The 22,001-nt window shown below is 41.0% G+C and overlaps 1 protein-coding gene across 5 annotated transcripts in view; it reads right to left on the bottom strand.

Moving 5' to 3' along the window:
* gxylt1b (glucoside xylosyltransferase 1b) overlaps positions 1 to 22,001 on the bottom strand; it is a 104,881-nt gene that overhangs the window by 18,168 nt on the left and 64,712 nt on the right. For all 5 annotated transcript variants that reach the window (XM_078568447.1, XM_078568448.1, XM_078568446.1 and 2 more), the window contains 5 exons: positions 18,156 to 18,351; positions 17,566 to 17,697; positions 14,291 to 14,542; positions 4,475 to 4,598; positions 1,879 to 2,051 (listed from right to left, as the gene is read on the bottom strand). In XM_078568447.1, the coding sequence (XP_078424573.1) occupies positions 1,879 to 2,051; positions 4,475 to 4,598; positions 14,291 to 14,542; positions 17,566 to 17,697; positions 18,156 to 18,351 (877 nt within the window). The remainder of the gene's footprint in view (positions 1 to 1,878; positions 2,052 to 4,474; positions 4,599 to 14,290; positions 14,543 to 17,565; positions 17,698 to 18,155; positions 18,352 to 22,001) is intronic.

Raw genomic sequence — 22,001 nt, 5'->3', positions numbered from 1 at the left:
AAAGAGTTAGCACAAATCTATTGAAGAATAGTGTTTATGTTTTTCCTACAGTGATGGCCTCTCAGTTTGGCTAGGTGATCAGCATAAACTCTGGTGGGAATAGTGGAGGTCAGCAAGGTGAGTAAAGGAAAACTAAAATTAATTTTGACCACAAAAAATGAAATAATTCAGCTTATAGGAAGCCATAATTTGTGACAATTATTCTGTAGTTATCTTCCATATTTAGAATCATAGAAAGATTACAGCACAGAAGGAGGGCACTTGACCCATCACATTCATGCCAACTCTCTGCAAGAGCAACTCAGCTAGTCCCAATGCCCCATAGCAAATTTTATCTCTTCAGGCATCTATCCAATTTCCTTTTGAAAGCCACGTTTGCACCTGCATCCACCACACCCTCAGAAAGTGCATTCTATACCCTATCCACTCGCTGCGTAAAAACGTTTTTCCTCGTGTCACCATTGCTTCTTTTGTCATTCGCCCTACATAAGTGCTCTCTGGTTTTCAGCTCTTCCTGGGTCAAGAATTTTAAAATAGGAGTGAGAAAAGAAAGAAATGATGAAAAACAGTTTTCAAAGCAACTAACTTTGGCTAGCGGCATCATAGGGCCACAATACAATGAAGTAGTAACATGCACCATCATGAAGCGGCTCCAAAAATCTCAACAATTTGATCATGGGGAGCTGTGCAATGAAGACCTACAGGTAACAATAATAAAGGACTGGCAGAATCACTGTAGAGTACAGTGCCCTAGATGAATGCCAACATTAACAGTGGTTTAGGGTCAGGCACTTTGAGGCAAAAGCTATGTGCGTTAAAGGGGTAGTAAAGGCAGCAAATATATAAATTTAAATAATATCCTGATCATATCCACCGACTGGAAAATGCTGCCACTATATACCCTTTCTGCTGGTTGTTTAACCTCATTAGAGAGGAGATCATCTTTGGACAAATGATTGGCCTGGTGATCTGAGCCTGGTCTCTGTTATTGAACAGCTGGAGCATCTGAAAACAGATTTCATGACCATGTGGCAAATAATGCAGACATATCTCTGCTTTCTTCCTACATCCATGATATGACACTGAACAATACAAGCACAAATTGGATAGACTTCACAGCATGGAATCACGGTGCTCAACTCTAGACAGATGCAGGGACTGGTTAAAAATTGGAGATAATTGTGCTACCCAAAGAGGTATTCATATTTTTCAAATCTAAAATCCTTAGGGAAACGAACAAAAAAAAATGCTCAGGAAACAAAAAAGAGACAAAACAGGAGCCAGCTTCATTTAAAATTAAAATGTGTTAATATGCATTCTATTAAAGAAAAGCACTAATGACTAGCATTTCATAACATTTGGCAGGAACAAGCTTATATTATATTAACTTATAAGGATTGAGGATAAAAGAAGCTTACAACTTCAGCACACATGAAGTTGGGCAGGGGTGTGGTTATGTACACAATAGCTCATTACCTGCCAGAGCGCTGCCTTTAATTGATGCAACTTTGCTGTAGAATGAAAAAGAAAAAACGCCCCTATGTGCATTGGGCTAATTACAAGGGTCATTACTATTGATTTCCAGTGAAAAATAACTACTACTACATCATATTTCGACATAGGAATCCATCGCTTAAGATTCTCAATCTTAAAAAGCATATAACAGGTCCCAAGTAAAAAACCCCTTAGAAGAGAAAAATGAATATGTAGAGCAGCACCAGATGCAGGGGCAGCTGTGTTGCATAGATTTCAAGAAAATTCTTTTTTACAATGGTACTAGAATGTTACACTTATGGTACATCAATGGATCATTTCAAACAGGGAATAAAGACCATTAACTATTATTTTCAGCCTATATTTCTGGGCTGCAGTACTTACTCTTTTTATTGCTTCATACACGGCCCTGAAAGCTGGCTGCTTTTCATCGTGGTAGACGCCACGATTTCCATGAAGAACAAAGATTCCTTCATCCTCTGCTGCTTTACAGTTGCTGCCATACATACAGTGGTCAGGACGGTAATTCCATTGACATGGAAAAATAAACAGGCTTTCTGTAATAGGAAAAGGAACAAAACATCAGATAGTGCAGTGCAAGTGATAAAAATAAAGACTCGGTCTAGGAAATTAAGTTAAACATAATTAGATCTTCAAATTCAATGAAATATTCCATCTCAATTTTTCTGGTAACCGGCCTTTGTTCTGGATATTGTCATGCTACTTGTGTATTATTGGAGCTGCAAATCCAGGCAAGTAAATGTATTCCATCATACTCTTGCCTTGTAGTTGATGGAATGGCTTTTGGGAGTCAGAAGGTGAGTCACTCACCACAGGACGCCCAGCTTCTGACTTGCTCTTGTAGCCACAGTATTCATGCGGCTTTTCATGTTAAAGTCAAAGGCAACCACCAGGCACCCACCTCCCGGCACATATGTTAATGGCGGGTGCGGGGTACTTTACAATGATAATGTTATTAAATGTCACGGGGATGTGGTTAGATTTCATATTGGAGATGGTCATTGACTGGCACCTGTGGCACGAATATTATTTGCCATTTATCAGCCCAAGGATGAGTAAATAGCCCCAGAGAAGAGAAAAATGAATACACATAGCAGCTCCAAAAGCAGGGTCAGCTGTTGTTTCTAATCAAAATAGAAAAAGTTTTGCAACACACCTGCAGGGATTGTTTGACATACAAAATATCATGTCTAAGAATTTTAAAAAAGCATAAGCAGCTCTCAATGCAATGGTGAGAAAGGGGAAAAGAAAGCGAGTGAGTGAGGGGAAAACAGCTGAGTGAGAGAGAGCGCGAGGTGAAAAGAGCGGAGCAAAGAGAGTGTGAGTGAGTGAGCGAGAGGAAAAGAGCAGACCGAGCAAGGGGAAAAGAGCAGAACAAGAGAGCAAGTGTGAGTGAGCGAGCGAGCAGGGGGACAAGAGCGGGGCGAGAGAACGAGTGCGAATGAGCGAGCGGGCGAAGGGCAAAGAGCAGAGCGAGCAACAGGAAAAAAGCAGAGCCAAAGAGTGGAAACGTGCAGAGCGAGAGAACGAGCATGAGTGAGTGAGCGAGCAAGGGGAAAAGAGCGGAGCGAGAGCGAGCGAGTGAGCAGAGCAAGGGGAAAAGAGTGGAGTGAGATAGTGGGAACATCTGAGCAAGAAAACGACTGTGAGTGTGCGAGCAAGGGGAAAAGACTGGAGAAAGAGAACGAGCGTGAGTGAGTGAGGGGCAAAGAACAGAGAGAGAGTAAGCCAGTGAGAGAAAAAAGTGGAGCGAGAGAACTCGAATGAGTGAGCGGAAAAGTGCGAAGAGAGAGAATGAGCACGAACAAGCAAGAGAAAAGAGAGCGAAAGAACAAGCGCAAGCAAGTGAAGGGAAAAGAGCAGAGCAAGAGAACGGGTGTGAGCAAGTGAGCGAGCAAGGGGAAAAGAGCAGAGCGAGAGAACGAGTATGAGTAAGCGAGCGAGCGAGGGCAAAGAGCGGAGGAGAGTGAGCAAGCAAGGGGAAAAGTGCAAAGTGAGGGCAAGCAAGCGAGAGTAAAAGAGCGGGGCAGGAGAACGGGCGCATGTGAGCGAGGGAAAAAAGCTGAGTGAGAGAGGGCGCGCATGCAAAATGGTGGAAAAGAGCAGAGCGAGAGAGAACGAGCAAGTGAGGGGAATAGTGCAGAGTAAGCGAGCGAGGGGAAAAGAGCGAAGCAAGAGAATGGGCGTGAGCGAGCATGGGGAAAACAGCGGAGTGAGAAAACGGGCGTGAGCGAGCGTGGGGAAAAAAGCGGAGCAAGAGGTCGGAAAAGTGCAGAGCAAGAGAACAGGTGTGAGCGAGTTAGGGGAAAAGAGCGGAGCGAGACCAAGTGAGGGGAAAAGAGCAGAGCTAGTGAACGAGCGTGAGCAAGTGAACGGAAAAGTGTAGAGTGAGAGAGTGGAAATGTGCAGAGCGAACGAGCGAGAGGAGAGGAGCGGATCGAGGGGAGAGGAGTGGAGTGAGCGGGCGAGGGAAGGCGAGGGAGAGCAGGTGAGTGGATGCGAGGGGGAGCGCAGGCAGGGGTAAGGGGGGGGACGGGGGCAAGGGGGCGAGGGGGAAGCGGGGGCGAGCTCAGGCGCATGGGGGCGGGCCGGAGCTCGGGCGGCTGGGCACAGGCGGGTCAGAGTGCAGGCGGGCGGGGTGGGATCAGAGCACGGGCGGGGGCAGTCACAGTGCGGGCGAGCTGGAGTGCGGGCGAGCTGGAGCGCGGGCGAGCTGGAGCGCGGGCGGGCGAGAGCGCCAGCGCACGAGGTAGCGCCAGTGGATGAAAGGGTGCGCAAGGGTGAGCGGTGTCGAGGTGGAGTGGGCGGGAACAAGGGCATAGGCGGGACCGAGAGTGCAGGCGGCCAAGAGAGAGCAGGTGAGCGAGAGCACGCGAGAGAAAGCGGAATGGAGTGAAAGTGGAAGAGAGAGGGAGTGGGGGGGGATGTGTGGTGAGGAGAGAGAGTAGCAGGAACAAACCTGGGTTGTGGTGGAAGACAATATTGAGTAAGTCTTGGTCTCCCCACGTAATGTTGAGCTTATACTTCTTGAATAAAGGTAAAAGTAAATCTTCCCATTTCAACCTTGCGGTTGTCATATCATTCTATATGATAGAAAAAAGTGAACATAAAACTCATGTTAATGCTGCAATTTGCTACATAAATAGTTGAAAGAGGTCAAGTAATATTTCTAATCAGAAACACAATAGACACTGATATATTTTCAAAGAAAATGTCCAGGTTCTTCACAAAACACTTGATTAAACTCCTCATATATCCAGTTCAAAGCAGCACCCAATATGTTACCCATTTGCCTACCAAACGAAGATGTCTCAAGTGGAGGTTTTTTTCACTTACTTAAAGTCAACTTCTGATTATTTTGGACAGCAGGAGAATACATGCAGCCTTTAATTATCAGACATCACCACACTTTGTTCTTAATGATTGAAACACATTTCATTCCTAGTTTATATTGGCACGTGAACGGCAGAGCAAACCAGAAATGGGCAGACGTAAAAATGACAATATATAAACTGTGCCGAATGCTCTGCTTCGGAACTTGGTTCAAAACAATTGCAACAAGTACGGTCCAATCAAGGTTTGGTAACTTGGTATTAGTTGACATGATGCTGAGTAACTTCTCAAAAAAAAGGTGGGGAGCAAAAATAATGGTTGAGGTAATTGGTCACCAGTAGCTTTCAATGTCCATGATAAAACAGGGGAGATAGAGGCAATCACGTCAGAAAGAACCAGGTATAGTAGGATTTAAGGAGACACGGCTACAGAAAAATCAGGACTGGAAATTAAACATTGCAAGTATAATATATTTAGAAAAGCTAGAGAGGGAAAAAGGGAAATGGGCATATAGATTGCTTTCCTTTATTGGACGAGGCATTGAATACAAAAGCAGGGATTTAGTGCTGGAACTGTATAAGACTCTAGTTCGGCCACAGCTGGAATTTTGTATACAGTTCTGGTCGCCACATTACAGAAATAACATAATTGCTCTGGAAAGAGGACAGAGGAGGTTTACAAGAATGTTGCGAGAGTTTGAAAATTGCAGCTATGAGGAATGATTGAATAGACTAGGGTTGTTTTCCTTATAACAGAGGAGGCCGAGGGCTGACCTAATTGAGGTGTACAAGATTATGGGGGGTCAAGATACAGTAGGCAAGAAAGACCTGTTTCCCCTAGTTGAGGGATCAATTACCAGGGGGCACAGATTTAAGGTGATTGGTAGAAGGGTTAGAGGGGACATGAGGAAAAACCTCTTCACCCAGAAGGTAGTGGGTATCTGGAATTCACTGCCTAAATTGGTGGTTGAGGTTGAAAAACACTCAACTCATTTAAAAAAGGTACTTGGATCTGCACCTGGATTGCTGTAACCTGCAAGTCTATGGATCAGTTGCTGGAAAGTAGGATTAAAAATGAGCGGCTAGTTTCTTTTTCTCCTCTTCTTTTCGTCGGCACATACATGATGGGCTGAAAGGCCTCTTTCTGCGCCGTAACTTTTCTATAGTTCTATGGAGTAGCTATACCGATTAGGGACACCATTATGGCAGGAAAGAAAGGTAAACAGATAAAACTAGCATCCATCTGGACCCACCAGTGCCCCTCCTCTGCATCTAGCTGTAACACGGTTGCACACCACATCTACAAAATTATATCTCATATTCTTTGATATAAGATAACAAAGGATCAATCACACTAACAAGAGTTGTCTATAGACCACCTAATAGTGGAAGAGAGGTGGAGGAAGAAATCTGCAGACAAATTATAGAACTGAATGAATAAACATAATAATGGGGGAATTTCAACTATCCTGAAATTAATTGGGCAGAAGAGGTATAAAGGAATGGAGTTCCTACAATGTGTACAAGACTCCTTTCTAACCCAATATATAAAAATGCACAGCAAGTTAAGATTTGCTATTGGATGTAGTGATGGGAAATGAGCCAGAGCAAATAGAAGAAGTAAAAGTAGGGGAACATCTAGACAATAGTGATCGTGATATAATACAATACACTTTAAGATGATGACAGGAAGGGACCAATGTATAACAAAAAGCAGGTTAACAGAGCAAATTTGGTTTTAAGGCGCTGAGAATAGAACTTCAGAAAATAAAATTGGCAATATCAGCAAACAACAATGTAGAACAACAAAGAGAAACTCAGCAGAGTACAGGGACATTATATTCTGCTAAAAGGAAAAAACAAACTAAACTCTAATGCAGGGTCTCCCAAACCGTGGGTCATAGCCCCCCGCAATCGGGTCATAGAGGTTGCATCTGGGGTTGTCCACCTCTGAGGCAGCAATGGTGACTGCGAAGAGGAAACTGCCCAGTCTGGAGGCTCTAGAGAGATAACCCTGGATTCACTGGATCAATGCTGCCGAACAGCAAAGGGCGGAAGGTGAGCCCAAAGTGCCCTTTTACATCAGATCATTTTTAGCAGCAAGTTTGAGTAGGCCTGCAATGTCTGTCCGTTAACTTGATGCAGGCACGGGCAGGCACGTGTAATGCAGACACTGAGTGCGGGAAAAGCTAGGTGGTCGTGCAGCTGAGCCGGGAAAGCAAGCGGCGGCTTCAAACATTGCTGTGTTTCTGCTCCTGTCTGCCTGTTGTACAGGCTCTGTCCCACCCCGCCCGCCGGATAGCTACTCTGCTTCACATGCATTGGTAACTAGACCAAGAAAGGGTTGAGCGGGGGCCGGGGAGGAGAAAACAAAGGGAAAGTGATTATGTGGGGAGAGGGGAGTTGGGAAGCAGGGTGTGTACGCATGGTGGTGGAGAGTTGAGGATTACAATGTGTGCGGAGGTGGAGAAAGAAGAGTTTCACTGTGTTTTCTGTCACTAGGGAACATGGAGAGCTTGGCTGAAACCTGCATAAGTATATAAAATATTTTTACAAAGTATTTTAAAAGCTGATTTTCATATTTATATGATGATATATGATATGTCAATCTATAATAGAGAAAATTGAATGATTATATACCAAATGTTACTATGCTGCTTTTTTTCTCTCAGAGGGTTGTGCGACTTTGGAACTCTGCCTCAGTAGCTGGTGGAAGTGAGGTCATTGAATATTTTTAAGGCAGAGGTAGATAAGATTCTCATTGGGCAAGGGAATCAAAGGTTATCGGGGTTAGATGGCAATGCGGAAATCAAAACACAAGATGATCAGCCATGATCTTATTGAATGGCGGAGCAGGCTCAGAGGTGCTGAATGGTCTACTCCTGTTCCTATTTCTTATGTTCTTATTGCTGTTTTGTTTTTGCTGACGTCTGGGATCACGTTAATTTTCAAGTGTTAAAATGTAAAATATTTGGGAAGCACTGCATTTTTAGGTTTAGTCCTTGGCCGCTCGCAAGTTCTTGTATGTAGCTTACCTACGATTTATCAACTGGTCCCTCTGTTACGACTACGTAAAAGGCGTTTCCTCAAAATGGTCCGTGAGCTAAGAATTTATGTGCTTGTATTTAATTCCTTTTAATAGGCTTAAATCAGAAAAGGTTAGTTTATTACAAGACACTGCTGTAAGTTACTTAAGTAAAGGTTACTAACTGAATACATAAAGGTTAAATGCAGATAAGGATGAAAGACACTTATAAAAGATGAGATTCAGTTCAGTCCTTTAAGATAGTGTTGGAGGTCCATAGCATGCAGTTGAAGCACTGGTTGTCTGGAGTGAAGGGTAGTGTTCAGCAGCTGCAATGGCTGCTATAGTCAAAAAGTCAGTGTTTGGCTTTTGAGGTGGACTTAGCAGGTAGCTTTGGGGAACGAGGGAAGGTCCCTTTTCTTTAATGGTTCTGCTGGCACGCCACTTGAATACTGCCTGGATTCTTTCTTCAGGAGAACATTGATAATTTCTGGACAAATTCCTCTCTGATTCCAATCACTGAGAGAAATCCAGCTCTTACTGCTGTTCTCAGTTAGTTCAGTTAGTTGACAGTTTTAGGCTGGGACTGTCTTCCAGAGGTCTTCTGGGTTCTTTGCACAAAATGGCTGTTCTCAGCCAGACTTTATACAGTTCAATACTCAAAACGGCTGCTATCCCAAACTGTCAAAGCTTCTATATTAGGTATTGGATTAGCCAAGGTCTGGCAGCATAGTCCTATCCATTATCTTTTAGCCGAGGTAATTAAACTTTGAAATAGCTCAGCCATTAACTTGAAAGGCTCTCATTCTTCCATGTTTGGTGAGGTAGGAAAGAGCTATTCACACCTCCAGGGAAGCCACTGTCAACTGGTTTCTGTTTACCCTTGTGGAAATGTACGTTGAATTTCAAATGTCTTTACATGTCTGGATATGTCTACTTGGAGCCTTCGAGAAGCTTGGCAAACATTGCAGTTGTAAAAGCAGCCATTTTTGAGGCTCCTTGTGTCCATTTAAAAGAAAAATTAGCTTTTTACAAAATCTATAATAATCACAACTACACATTTGTGACTCCTCTGTAAATCATGCTTCTGATGATCCAGTAAGTGATAATGAGATTCCCAACTTCCAATGAGCTCAGGCTGTGGAGAATGGATTGTAATATTTAGTTTCAAGGCGCTTTATTCAATGCTGGTGAAAATACAATAGTTTGCTGGCCTAAATAACTTGCAACTCCTTAAAAAAGTAAAAGGACATCACTTGAATTCTAGGGGCTAGCTCAGTGACTCGCATTGAGTTCTTGACTCCAATCAGAAACCTGATGTTGACTCCGAAAGCTATGTGGACTTCTATGCACTTGTGTGGTTTGGCAACTGTGAAAACAACAAAATTAGGCTTTCCTAACACCGACCATCCTTTTCTAGTTGCTGACATACACTTGCAACTTCTGGCTGTATTGTGCATTGCATAAGTTTAAAGCGTACTTTACAGGAATACATTGAAAACAGCCATCATTCTGTGCAGTAGTCAACGTGGGTTTGTTTATACATTTTAATTTAAGCTGGGCAGTCACACAACAGGCAGCATGCTGCATTTCCAATGTTCTGTAAGTTGAGTTATGGGACCTGGAACAGACAGCAGGGGAGTGGAAATTAAAAACAATGGGAAAGGCGAAGGAGGCTGCAGAAGGTTGTTGGGGGACAAACAAGTGGGGGTGGTGGTGGGGGGGGTGGGGCGAAGAAACGGTGAGGGGTCATAGGGGAAGGGGAAGTGAGGTTTTGGAACATACAATGATGGTACGAGCATTTGGAGAAAATGCATATGCGCCAGCAGGAATTACAGTGCAAGTGACTACATAGATAACAGATGATAAGGGAGAATAAGAAGAGATTAGGAGAGAAACAATTAGGAAGGCAAAGGGGAACCATGAAATTAAATTATCAAGGAACATAAAACAAAATAGTAAAATATTTTATAGGCACATGGTTCATGGTTTGAATAGGACTATTAAGGGGTAGACAGGATAATACCATGGATAATGATAAGAGAGATGGCAGAAATATTAAATAATTATTTTGCTTCGGTATTTACCGGGAAAATAGAATAGGTAGACATGACTGTTAGGTTTGAGGTGCAAGTAAACAGGTTAGATCTAACATTTGCATTTTTAGATAAGTGGAGAGTTTGTTTGAATATCAAAAGGGTGTCACTCAGAGGTATCAAGAAACATATTTGCAGCTTGCAGGAGTTCCATAGGTAAATAGAAGGGGGATATTATATTTTATTGACCTGAAAGCAAAGATAAGATGGAAACCTGAAAGACCTTATATTTGGAAGGGTTTGAGTTTCAAAGGGGTGTGAAAACAATAGAACCTGAGATGAAAGGATAAAAGGTATTTTAGAGTTACTGTTTTGAGCTGGAGCTGTGAGATGTAGCAGCCGGAGCTGTGGCTGAGAGAGGATTCAGTTTGAATCAACTATACATTCAAGCCATAAAAGTCTAGGACTGCAATAAGCAGATTTACAGATGACACCAAATTGTGGAGGAAGACAATAGCCAATACCAAGGACGACTACCACAAACTACAAGAGGGCAGATAAATTGACAAATAATTGGGCAAATAATTGACAAATGAGGTCAACACAGTTAAATATGAGGTGATAAATTTAGTAGGAAGAATACAGAGGTCACTTATTACTTGTAAGGTGCAAGGCTAGTGGAGTAGAGGGACAAAGGGTCCTCAGAGTATAAATACGCCAGTTACTGAAAGTTGTGCCACAGGTTAGCAAAGTTGTGTATAGAACCTTAGTTAGGCCACTTACTGCATGCAGTTGTGGTCGCCATAATATAAAAAGGATATAGAAGCACTGCAGAGTGTGCAAAGATTTACAAGGATGATAATAGAAATGTATGGATATAGATCAGGAAAAAAATGAAAGGCTGGGCCACTTTTCTCTTATAAAGAAAAGGCTTGAGGTGTAACCAACAGAAGTATTTAAATTTATGAAAGGTTTTCATAGAGTGGATACAGAGAGAATGTTTCCTTTATGGGGAAGAACATAACTTGAGGCCATCATTATAAGATAGTCATCGAGAAGTCCAATAGGAAACTCAAAGAATTTAGAATTCTTTATCTAAAGAGAGATAAGAATGTGGAACACACTACAACAGGGAGTGGTTGAAGCGAACAGTCTAGATGTATTTAAGAGGAAGCTAGACAAGCACCTTAGTGATACCATGGCAAAGAAGGATGCCATTCAGCTCATCAAGTCTATGCCGGCTTTCTGTTGGATAATCCAATCACATAGGAGGTTGATGGGAATAGATGGTTACGATAATGGATTTAGATGAGGAAAGATGAAAGGAGGCTCCAGTGCAGCATAAACACTGGCATAGATTGGTTGTGCCAAATGGCCTGTTTCTGTGCCGTATATCCTATGTAATCTATCCCATCCCTATCACCATCCCACATTTGTGTTCCCCATCGCATCCCCCCAATAATCCTTCCAGCCGGGGTAACTTTGTTGGGCTCCCCTTAACTTCCACTGTTCTTTTTCTCCACCAACTCACCCCCCACAATAAACCGCTGGCAGAGTACATACCTCATGCACTCTAGTCACCGTGACAATAGAGCAGCTGCACCTCAAAACAGCAATCACCAACTAAGGCTCACATAAATGTAGGGCTCTTCGATTGGGGGGAGGGTTGTCAAAGAAACATCTGGACAGACAGCTTTTGAGCCCTGCCCCTCAGACTTTCTGAACTCTTAGAAGTTGATATCTCTTCCATCTGCCAGGGGGTGAGGCGGCTGTAAATGTTGTAACATTTTCACTATCTTCACTATCTTAACAGCAAAAGGATGTCAGCACTCATTCTGTCTGCTGGCACGTGTGCAATTCCCCCCACCGTTGATGTCATTGTTGTGCACCCACTGAATGCTCCCAATCCCTCGCTACCTCTCGTTTGCCGCCTCACTCCCGACCCCTCACTACTTCACTCATGGTTTCGCTCACTGCTCCTCTCCTGAACCCTCGCTGCCTCACCCATGGCAAGTGGAGACAGTGAGGGGTTGGGAGCAGGGCAGCTAGATCAGATCTCAATTTTATTACGTGCAACCTCAGGTTTTTTACCTGGTGCTTTGGGATCAATATTCTGTGAAAACTACAATCCTTAAGCTGTCACAGTGAGATCGCACATTTGCACGTTAGAGAAACATTCGAAAAAAGAAACACATTTTAGTGGTGCTTCACTTGTTAAAATAGCTTAACACTGCTCAATATTAGAGATGATCTTATTCTTTGATCCAGGCAGCTACCTGCAGCATTGCTAGCAGTGATGTCACAGGCACTGCCAACTGCATGTGCAATGAGTGTGCCCTCTGCAGCTGCTGTGTCAGTAAACGCAGCCCAACATTTTACATCGATACTAAGGTACTAATGTCTATTTAACCACATGTCATGCCATAGGTGTCAATCTAGTGAAATTTTGCACATGACCAAAACAGTCTGGACAGACAAAAAAGGCATATTATTATGGTCTGAATGTTTCATTATATTCAGGTGGTGGCCATAACTGAGAGTTGACTTGATATGTGTGTAAATAAAAGCCTATAAAATGTGTTAAGGATTAGCTCTAATTCAATTCTTCGCCACCTGCCTTTCTGGAATAAAATGGAAGAAAATGTAGGTCAGATGAGCACAGAGATGATAGGTGAGTAGGACTTTGTGAAGTTTAGGATAGAGCAGGAGTCTGATGAGCTGAAGAAGTTTACAGAGAATGGAATATGAGAGGCAAGCATTGGAAGAACCATGTAGAATTTGAGAAAATCAGCTCATGGGTGAATGCAATGCAGAGGCTGCAAACAGCCTTGAAAAAGTAGCCAGGGAAGGGAATGGAGCTCTTCAGCAGATCAACATCTGCACAGGCTAAGCAGTTGGCAGCTTGACAGTGTTATTTTAAGTGACTCAGGGGACAGATATGTTGAGAAAATGTTAAAGCAAGAAAGAAAAATAACACAATGAAGGTTTAAAAAACTAAGAAGGGATAAAAATCTATTCACGCTAATAAATATTTTATTCTATTGGAGTTAATATGTGAAGAGTATGAGCACATCTGAGCAACATTTGTGATGGAATGAAAATGAGGATGTTGGGTATAGAGCACTATCCATTTTAGGCACCTTCATATCAAATATAATTCATATCAAACATAACACAGTTTAATGTACAGCAAAGCTCCATTTTCCTCATTTCTTTGCCCCAGGTTTGGAAAAACACCAGATATTTTCCACAAGATATTCATTTTTTTCCTATATAAGATTGCTAATTAGTTGAAGCACATATTATTGTGATGAATTTGTAAAAGTGCTTGTATGGATATGAAATATTCTCCTGTAATACTCTTAACAGATTCCACCACAGAAAAGATGACCTGAACACAGCTGCACAAAAATAATAGCTCAACAGAAAATAACTATTACAGTATTATAGTTCACTTCTCCATCTGAACAAGCAACCAATTTATCTCCTTTAAGTTTGTTTCAGTTGAAAAACAAAGCAATTTGAAACTATGCAAGCATGTGGCATATCAAACACCATTCCATAGATTAGTTTTGCTCCATGTTTTAATTGAAATCAGACTCTCTTCCCACCTCCAATATTTCAGTGCCGCCAAAGGACAGTCTAATAGCGCCATCAGCTGGTCAAAGTTGCTAATATTTTACCCTCCGGAACAGACTTGGAGACCTTTCTAGAGACTGTAACTAGAGACTGCAGTCACTAATTTAAAAAATGTCTACTATAACAGGGTTCTCTAATTTGGTCACTAAATCTCCGATTATTCAGCTGCAAACTAATGGTCTTAGCTCGTACTTGTTAAAAGGTCACTAGTTAATGATTGAAGACACGACAGTTGCTTTCAACACTAGAATAAGGTGAGAAAGGGCAGGGAGAATATCATCAGGATTCCCCGTCTTGATCACTATCCTGTGACTGCTGCTGGAAAGTCTTCAGGAAAAAAAAAAGAGATTAAAAAAATTTCAAGCTAAACACTAAAATAGTAGATTGGAGCCTGGAAAAATATATATTCAGTTACAATTGATCTGGCAATTAGATTTTGTACTTACCTATTATTCTATCAATTAAATACAATTTTACCATATACCATATATTATACAGTTAAACATTTATAATCAACTAAATAATCAAAAGCAAATAACAATAGTGGAATAAATTTCACAGTAAAAGAAGGGGCTGCACAAAGATTGCGACTGTGTTATAAATCAACTCAGAAGGATCTCAGTATGTTAATTTGCTTCCTGCCTCTTCAGAGCACACTATAACAGATCAAACAAACCATAATGTACACAAAATAATGCTTCAGTTAAATATATGAGCAAAAAAAAAAGATCCAGGTCACTTACCTTAAAATATTTTTTTCGAATACGGGTCATGTTCATCAACATAACTCCAGAGTTGATTCCAGTCTTCCCATAATATGGATGTCTGGCAAAACGATTGTACCAGCCAATTCGTGGCTCCTCATGTTCTGGTGCCATTCCAGCAATCTGAGTATGATTGAAATCTTCAAGAAATGCCCATATATCATCCATAGGACGTAAAAAAAGAATATCTGTGTCCACATACAGCAAAGAATCCACGTCCTTCAAGATCAACTGAAAAAGACAGAGAAACGCGTCAGGAAGAACAGAAAGTAGGTACCGTTGAATCAGCTTAGTGCAGATATATGCTGAATACTGAGACTGCTCAAGATAACTATTTGCTAACAGTTTCATTCAGCACAGATCACAATCTGTACAGTCAGGGTTTTCAGCTCCAAATGCTTTCATATGAAGGCAAAAAAATATATACTTTGCAACAATAGCAGTCCCTTGATAGATGCGCAATTGTTCTAACAGTCAATTTCTTGGAAGTATCCTTGGCAAGCGTTTTATTTTGGAATTATCTTAATTTATAGAAGATTTTCATTCACTGGCACTCAAAAAGAAATGTTCTTCAGTATGTCCACAGCATGGGGATCTCTGCTTATTAGTCTTGCTATGAGACCAATCAAGGTTTAGCTCTGGCGCCAACACCACCCCCTTAAAACAGAATTTCAATTAATTGGATGTTACTAAAATCACTGAAGCTTCTGGATTAGCATAATCCAAATATAGTTTCTGGTGTCCTTCAGTCCTCCCTTATTCCTTTGTACCATGTTTTAAATTAGTGGTCTGAGACAGCCTACAAAGACACATTTTATGTAGATATCCTCTTCTGGAGATATTTTGATGTTACTTTCTTTTTGATTCACAATGATTTGGGAATCTGCACATCAAGGCCAGTGCCCACAATTTCAGTGCTAAAAATATGAATGGCATATTAAAGGGCTACAATTACTCTAATAGATGGTTGGGCAGACCCATCTGGATTACAAATGCAACACTTTTTATAGCTTTAACGAATTGACAAATATTTGGCAAGATTTTCAAATACAGTTGCTATAAGCTTTGGCTGAAACAGGGGAAGTTCCCTCATGGTAAAAGATGTGGAAGCGAACCAATGTTCCACATATAAATTATGTTACTCAATGCAAAGGAGGTGGTGATTAAATGTTTGATTGGGCTGGTCTGTCTTGCAGGGACTGCCTCCGCTGTCAGCAGTTAGGACAGGCAACTCAGCATTTAACAGCACTGTTAGGGAACCCTCTTATCCAACTGCCTGACACTGGACAATGACAGGGCGTCAACCAGCTTGACTCAACCCATAAAAATGAAAAATTAACTGCAACATGTCAGAGAAGTAAAAGTCATCAGTTTGGGAGGGTTTTATGCTCACTTCTACTAGATTTTGATTAATGCTGTACTGGCTCCATGGGCCTGACAGGACAGGTTGTTAATCAGGGTTTTGCTCAAACAATGCTCAGCATTGGCTGACGCAGAAGTGCCAAAGAAATTTCTACTTATTACAGCATGGTCATTCAATTTCTCCATGTGGTTTCACTTCATTTCAATACCACCTGCAGAATACAGGACTTCATAGGAATCAGTTCCAGTCAAGTGGGTAGAGAGTGCGAGATAAATATGGCTAACAAATAATGCTGGGGTTTCCCATTGTGCACTCACCATCCTGAGATTTTTCTGGCCATTAAAACAATTGCCTGTGGTGGCTGGTGGTGGAAGTGGTGGGGGAGTGAAATAACATGCAGGCAGACACAAATGGAAAACCTCAGCAAGACTCTGGTCATTATCTTTGGAAGACAGGCATCTAGCCTGGCCATTAGCAGCAGTGAAAGTTGTCCTGTCCTTGAAGTCAAGGAAAATGTGGTGCTAGATTTGTTTTACCAGAAACTTATGCATCAAACACAAGCCATGACAGGTATCCATTAGTGCTGAGGGAAATAAAAAAAACAACTTGTATTTATCTAGAGCGTTTAATGTAGAAAATGTGCCACAGTACTTCAGAGGAGAAATGCTTTGCAATAATGGAAGAGAAAAGACGGACCACTATAACTATAGGTTAGAATAAAGATGGCTTTTACAACAAAGTAGTAAAGTAGTAGCAAGGTTGTGGTGTTTAGAGAAGGAGTTCAAGAGAGTTGGACCAAGACAGCAGAAGGTTTAATCTCGGATGATGGAATGGAGGAAGAAGATTGCACAGACAAGATTCTGAATATGATTCAAGAGATAGAGTGGTTTGAGGCTGTGAGCAGCCTTAGTAATGAAGATGAAGAATTTGAATCTGGTATATATATATTTTTTTGAAACTGTTAATGTTAATTACCATAATTATTACAATATTGGACTATAAACAGTTCTTTAATAACAAAATAGAAATTATAGTACACTAATAATTAAATCACAGAAAACATTTTCTGACTGGTTCAAGAATTAAGCCTAAAGGTTTGGACATAGAAAAACATTGTTCAGCTCAAGGAAAATAGAACTTCTGCTTCATTTCATACTGGCATCTTCTTTCTCAGCGTGGGAGCAGAGAGATATCAAAGATATTCATACAACCCAAAAATGATGTATTCCAATAGCAAGAACAACACAAGAGATACTCTCTGCTATGTAATTTTCAGTTAATGTGCCATTTCAGTTCCAGCACTGTGTGCAAGATACTGAGTGAAGATGGTGAGTAATGTCTACTAGTATAATACCAAAATAACTTCAGCTGATTTTCCTCAACTAAATATTTTGGCTAGGAGTATGAACAGATAATTACTACTCTCCTGTATCTAACCATAAGCCCATTTTATGATAGAGTATCTCACAAAATACCTGATTAAATTGCTGAATATGACACAGTTTCTCTACCTTTAATGCTACAATTGTCTTTCAGTTCAGAAACCAGAGTGAGCTGAAGATAATTTTTACATATAATCTATACCTAAATATAGATTTCTGATGTTATGGTTATTTGAGTGGGAAGCCAAATTGAATGCCAAGCCTAACAGAATACGCCTAACTGCAAGAAGTCAACAGGAAAGAGAGATTTCCACATATTTCCTTGAAAAATTATATCTTTAGGATATTCCATAATTATTTTTGGCTCTACAATTTCAGACGAAGTCCCACATTGAAACAGTAGTATTGAACAAAGAAGCATAATAGCATTCTTAATTAAGCAATTTCTTCTCATCATTTTATTTACAGAGAGATCATATTAAGCAACTATAATGCAAAATGAATCTTACAGGTAGAAAGAGTCTCTGTGAAGCACAGGGCTTGAACAGTTTCTTCCATGCCACTGCAGTCTCAGCTGGAAATGTTATTGGGTAGATGGTGTGACTAAACTTCTGATGAAACGCTTTTTTCCAGGTTTCCAGCTGTGTGCAAAATAGAGATACATTACTAACAGGACGGCCATCAAAATTCATTGCCAGAAACGTGCTACCTTGAAATAAGATAAATACACATTGAGACAATTGCTACTGCCAATCCAACGATCTGTTTTCCCAATGGGAAAGTACTAAGTGGCGTTCAAGTATCTTTTCATTTTGGGGTGGGTAGGAAAATAACTGAGTTATTACAGGTCTACTGTCACCTCCCAGCTGTCTAAACAGTGGCACTGGCAGATGCCAAAGAGGAGATCATCCTGAGTATATGAGATATTTCACCCTGCAAGATGACAAAATGGAAAAATAGTGCAGTAACTACATTAAATAGAAATATTTTAAAAACTTCTGAATTAATCAATTTCAATATACCCATGGGACACTTATTAAATTTCTTCATAAATCTGTTTAAACATGAAAATGTGTTAAATATCAATGTAGGTACATACCGAGCTATTGAACTTCTTGTGGAGTTCATCTTCTGCAAATATGTGGAAATGAAGTGGTTTCTGACTAAATAAAACTGCAGACTTCAGCATTGTTAAAGTTTCTTCCAGTCTCTGTCCACAAGCTACCACGGCCAGATGCATCCTCCAAGAAGAGTTTTTTGATGAGCCTGCAGGACTCCAAGTTCCTACTTCATGCCTGCGGAATTAAGATTTTGATAAAAATATATATTGAAATGCGGAAAGTTCAGATCCAATTTGCTCCCTACTGTAAAAACACATGTATCTTCTCATCAAAAATGAGTTTTTCCTCAGTGAATTGACATGACTCAGAAATCCATTTCCCAAGAGAAAACAAAGTGGGTACATTCACCCTCACTGCTGCACAGTGCTCTGGTGCAGCAGATCTCCCACCCATTACAGAACATGTCAGGTTTTACTTTGATGGATTCTAATGGGATGAAATTCATGTAGATTTTTCAATGGGCAAGAGATTACTGCTCAGGTGGTGAGGGTGAAAATTACCCCTTTATACTCTCAGACAATTTTACCTTTTTACAAAAGGAAGCTTCAATCTACAGCGTTCTTTGGAATCTGACCACATGTAGCCTACATGAATCAGTAGTTCACACATTTCACTTTTCTTTACACTTCACATCTAAAGCCTGAATGATCAACTATTCTTCAGTATGTCCCAATGTCTATACAATCCCTTCTCCAAATTAGATGCTAAGAGCACAGCCAATATTTGTAGTACTGTTAAAATTAATGGTCAACATTTTATCATCTGTCACCGCAACATTAGCACAACACACACACACACACTCACACTCTCTTGGGTCAAACCTAACCCTTGCATTATTGGCAACAAATATTCTGCAAGAAATGAAGTTTTAAACAATCTCAACCCAGTGAGGACTGACTCCCAATACACAGATGTCTATTTTTAGGTAAATATTGAATTTCCATCTCAGTCAGAAAGACTAGTGCAAGAAATGAAAAATAATTCACTGGTTCAGGAAGAGATAATCCTCTCAAATTTGTTGTTTCATGCTTGGACATAGTTCTACAGATAATAACTACACTCCAGACATTAGCCAAGTAGTCATTCATCATGTGCACGCTAAGACATGTCGTCAGTGTTGGTAATATGTGGACAGAACCACAGCCAAGACTGATCTTGTCCTACCCGAGGTTCAGGCACAAATGCTTTCCAAAAGAATTTGTTGGACAGTGATTAGGAAGACTACCTGATAGGTTATTAGTCTCTCTTACCCTGAAACACTGACGCAAATAGCAGTATTCCTACTGCAACTTCAATTGAGATCAGCTCAAATCAGGATGAGGTAGGGATTGAATTTTGTATAGCTTAGCTAGTCTGAGTCATTGAAGGGATACAACAAATGTAGCATGCCTTAGTAGTGACATCCTCATGTAGGTGAGCAGGGAAATTCAACTCTTACCCTCACACCATGAGAATAAGTAAAAATTGGTTTTCTGTCTTTGACCTATTTCATCTGCTACCGAGTAGTTCAACGATCCAATACAAAATTCAAATGAGGGTTTGGGCCCTTCTTTGCCCATCTCCATTTTCACAGCTGAACTGAGAATCTGGGACAGTCCTGGTTGTAACTCAATGGCTCAATGGAACAGAAAGCTATCCTTTAAACCCCAACTCTGCCAATTATGAAAACATAGTCCTGTTTGTCTGACAGTTCTGTAGCATTTTGGTGGCCTCAACAAATTCCTAATGGGAAAAAAAATCTATAAAATTAATTGCCCCTAATCAGGTAATAAGGCTGCTAGTACTGAATATTCACATTTATGGGGAAGAATGTTCTCTTGTGCTTGTATTACAGTTACAGGACCTTTTTCCTCTACATATAGTCAATACTGTAACCAAGCTGTGGTAATTATGGTTTTGTTTAGTTTGTAATGTACCTTTAAGAATAACACTTGTTAAGGAAGATCATATGATCTGCAGTAACCAATAGGAGAGTAGCACGGGCTACCTCAGCAGTTAGTGTAGAGATAAGAGTTGGAGCTGAAAGCACATGTGGTAGTTGCTGCTGAGCATAATGGAAATAAACTTAATGTCTCCACCTAAGAAGTGTCTGCAGATCAACTCTATCATCAATAGTAGCAACTTGGCCACCCTTACAACACAAGCCTATATCCTCCTGGCTAATTTCTAAAATTTTAAAACTGAACCACGGCTTTTTTAAAATGGCTAAAGCGATGTATGTCTGTGACCCTCAAACAATAAGAGCTATTTGGCAGTATTGAAGAAATTTGCATCCAGTTATCTCTGAAGAGATCTTAACGACCCAAGGGCTGCAGTGACCAAATTCAAAGGGAACTATACGGAGGCTATCCACATTTCACAAGCCAGGCCTGGACAACCGTTGCCAATTTGTCTGCTATGATAAAGGACCCAGATAAAGGGGTGCACACCCTTTGGCAAAGCCAAAGTGGAGAGGTGGAAGTCATGTGACATGACCCCTCCCTTGCTGGTGAAACCAGTAATATTGCCTTGAGCTGCAAATCTCAGTCTTCAATCTTTCCATCTACCTAGCAGCAAGCACAGAAAAGGGGAGAGCAGGAGTTATTAGCTTCTTGTTGAATGGGCACAAAAGCTGTCTGCAGGAATCTGTGGTGGAAGCCAAACAGAGAAGGCAAGAACGCACTTAAAAGTAGAACTAATGATAGCCAGTTAAAACAGTGAATTCAGCTCATTAACAGGGATATAGTGTGGCATGCTTCATTTTCTTCATCTCAATGAATGCTATGAATTGAAATAAAATTCACTGTAAACCTTCATTTGTTTGCAGATTTCATGTTAGTTGCTGATTTACAACTGGATTCATTTCACTAGAATATACATTAGTGCAACGTCATGAATACATTGGGGAACGCATGAGATTGCAGTATCCAATTCACACAAAGTGCTTCATTGTTTCCATCCCAAAGTCATGCTATCATAGGACTAGATACTGGGTAGTAAAGGTAAATCCTGATCATCTGTATAGAGGGGACACTTTGAGAAAACATCTGAATGTAAGATATAAAATTTGTTACAATAATTTACCCTATGTTCATACTCTATTACAATCATTACACTCATTGGCTATAACCAAAATGGCATGCACAATCAGGTCTGCTGGCTGAAAAGATAAAGCCCTATGCCCTCGGAAGACAAGTTCCACAATGGGATACTCACTTTATCAATACCAGAAATATCAACCAGTGTAGACTTGAAGAAGGTTCAAGAAAAACCATGTCCATTGATATTCACTGAAACTACTCGAACTGTAGTTATGTATCAAGCCTACAAACTGGAAAACATGGTAAATAATTGTGACTTGGATTTTTTAAAATATCTATTCATGGGATGTGAGCGTCACTGACTCGGTCAGCATTTATTGCTCATCCCTAATTGCCCTCGAGGAGATGATGGTGGTGAGTTACCTGCTTGAACCGCTGCCGTCCCTGTGGTGTAGGTACAGCCACAGTGCTGTTAGGGAGGGAGTTCCAGGATTTTGACCCAGCGACAGTGAATGAACGGCGATATATTTCCAAGGATGGTGAGTGACTTGGAGGGGAACTTCCTGTCCCATCTATCTGCTGCCCTTGTCCTTCTAGATGGTAGTGATCATGAGGTTAGAAGGTGCTGTAGACTTGTAGGTGCTTGGTGAATTCCTGCAGTGCATCTTGTAGATGGTAGATACTGCTGCTACTGTGCTTCGGTGGTGGAGGGAGCGCATGTTTGAGGATGAAGAGCCAATCAAGCGGGCTGCTTTATCTTGGGTGGTGCCAAGCTTCTTGAGTGTTGCGGGAGCTGCACTCATC

Source organism: Cetorhinus maximus, chromosome 22 (assembly GCF_964194155.1).
Source record: "Cetorhinus maximus chromosome 22, sCetMax3.hap1.1, whole genome shotgun sequence".
Classification (NCBI taxonomy): Eukaryota; Metazoa; Chordata; class Chondrichthyes; order Lamniformes; family Cetorhinidae; genus Cetorhinus; species Cetorhinus maximus.
The sequence above is the reverse complement of the archived record's forward strand: the minus strand, read 5'-3'. Positions and strand labels throughout refer to the sequence as shown.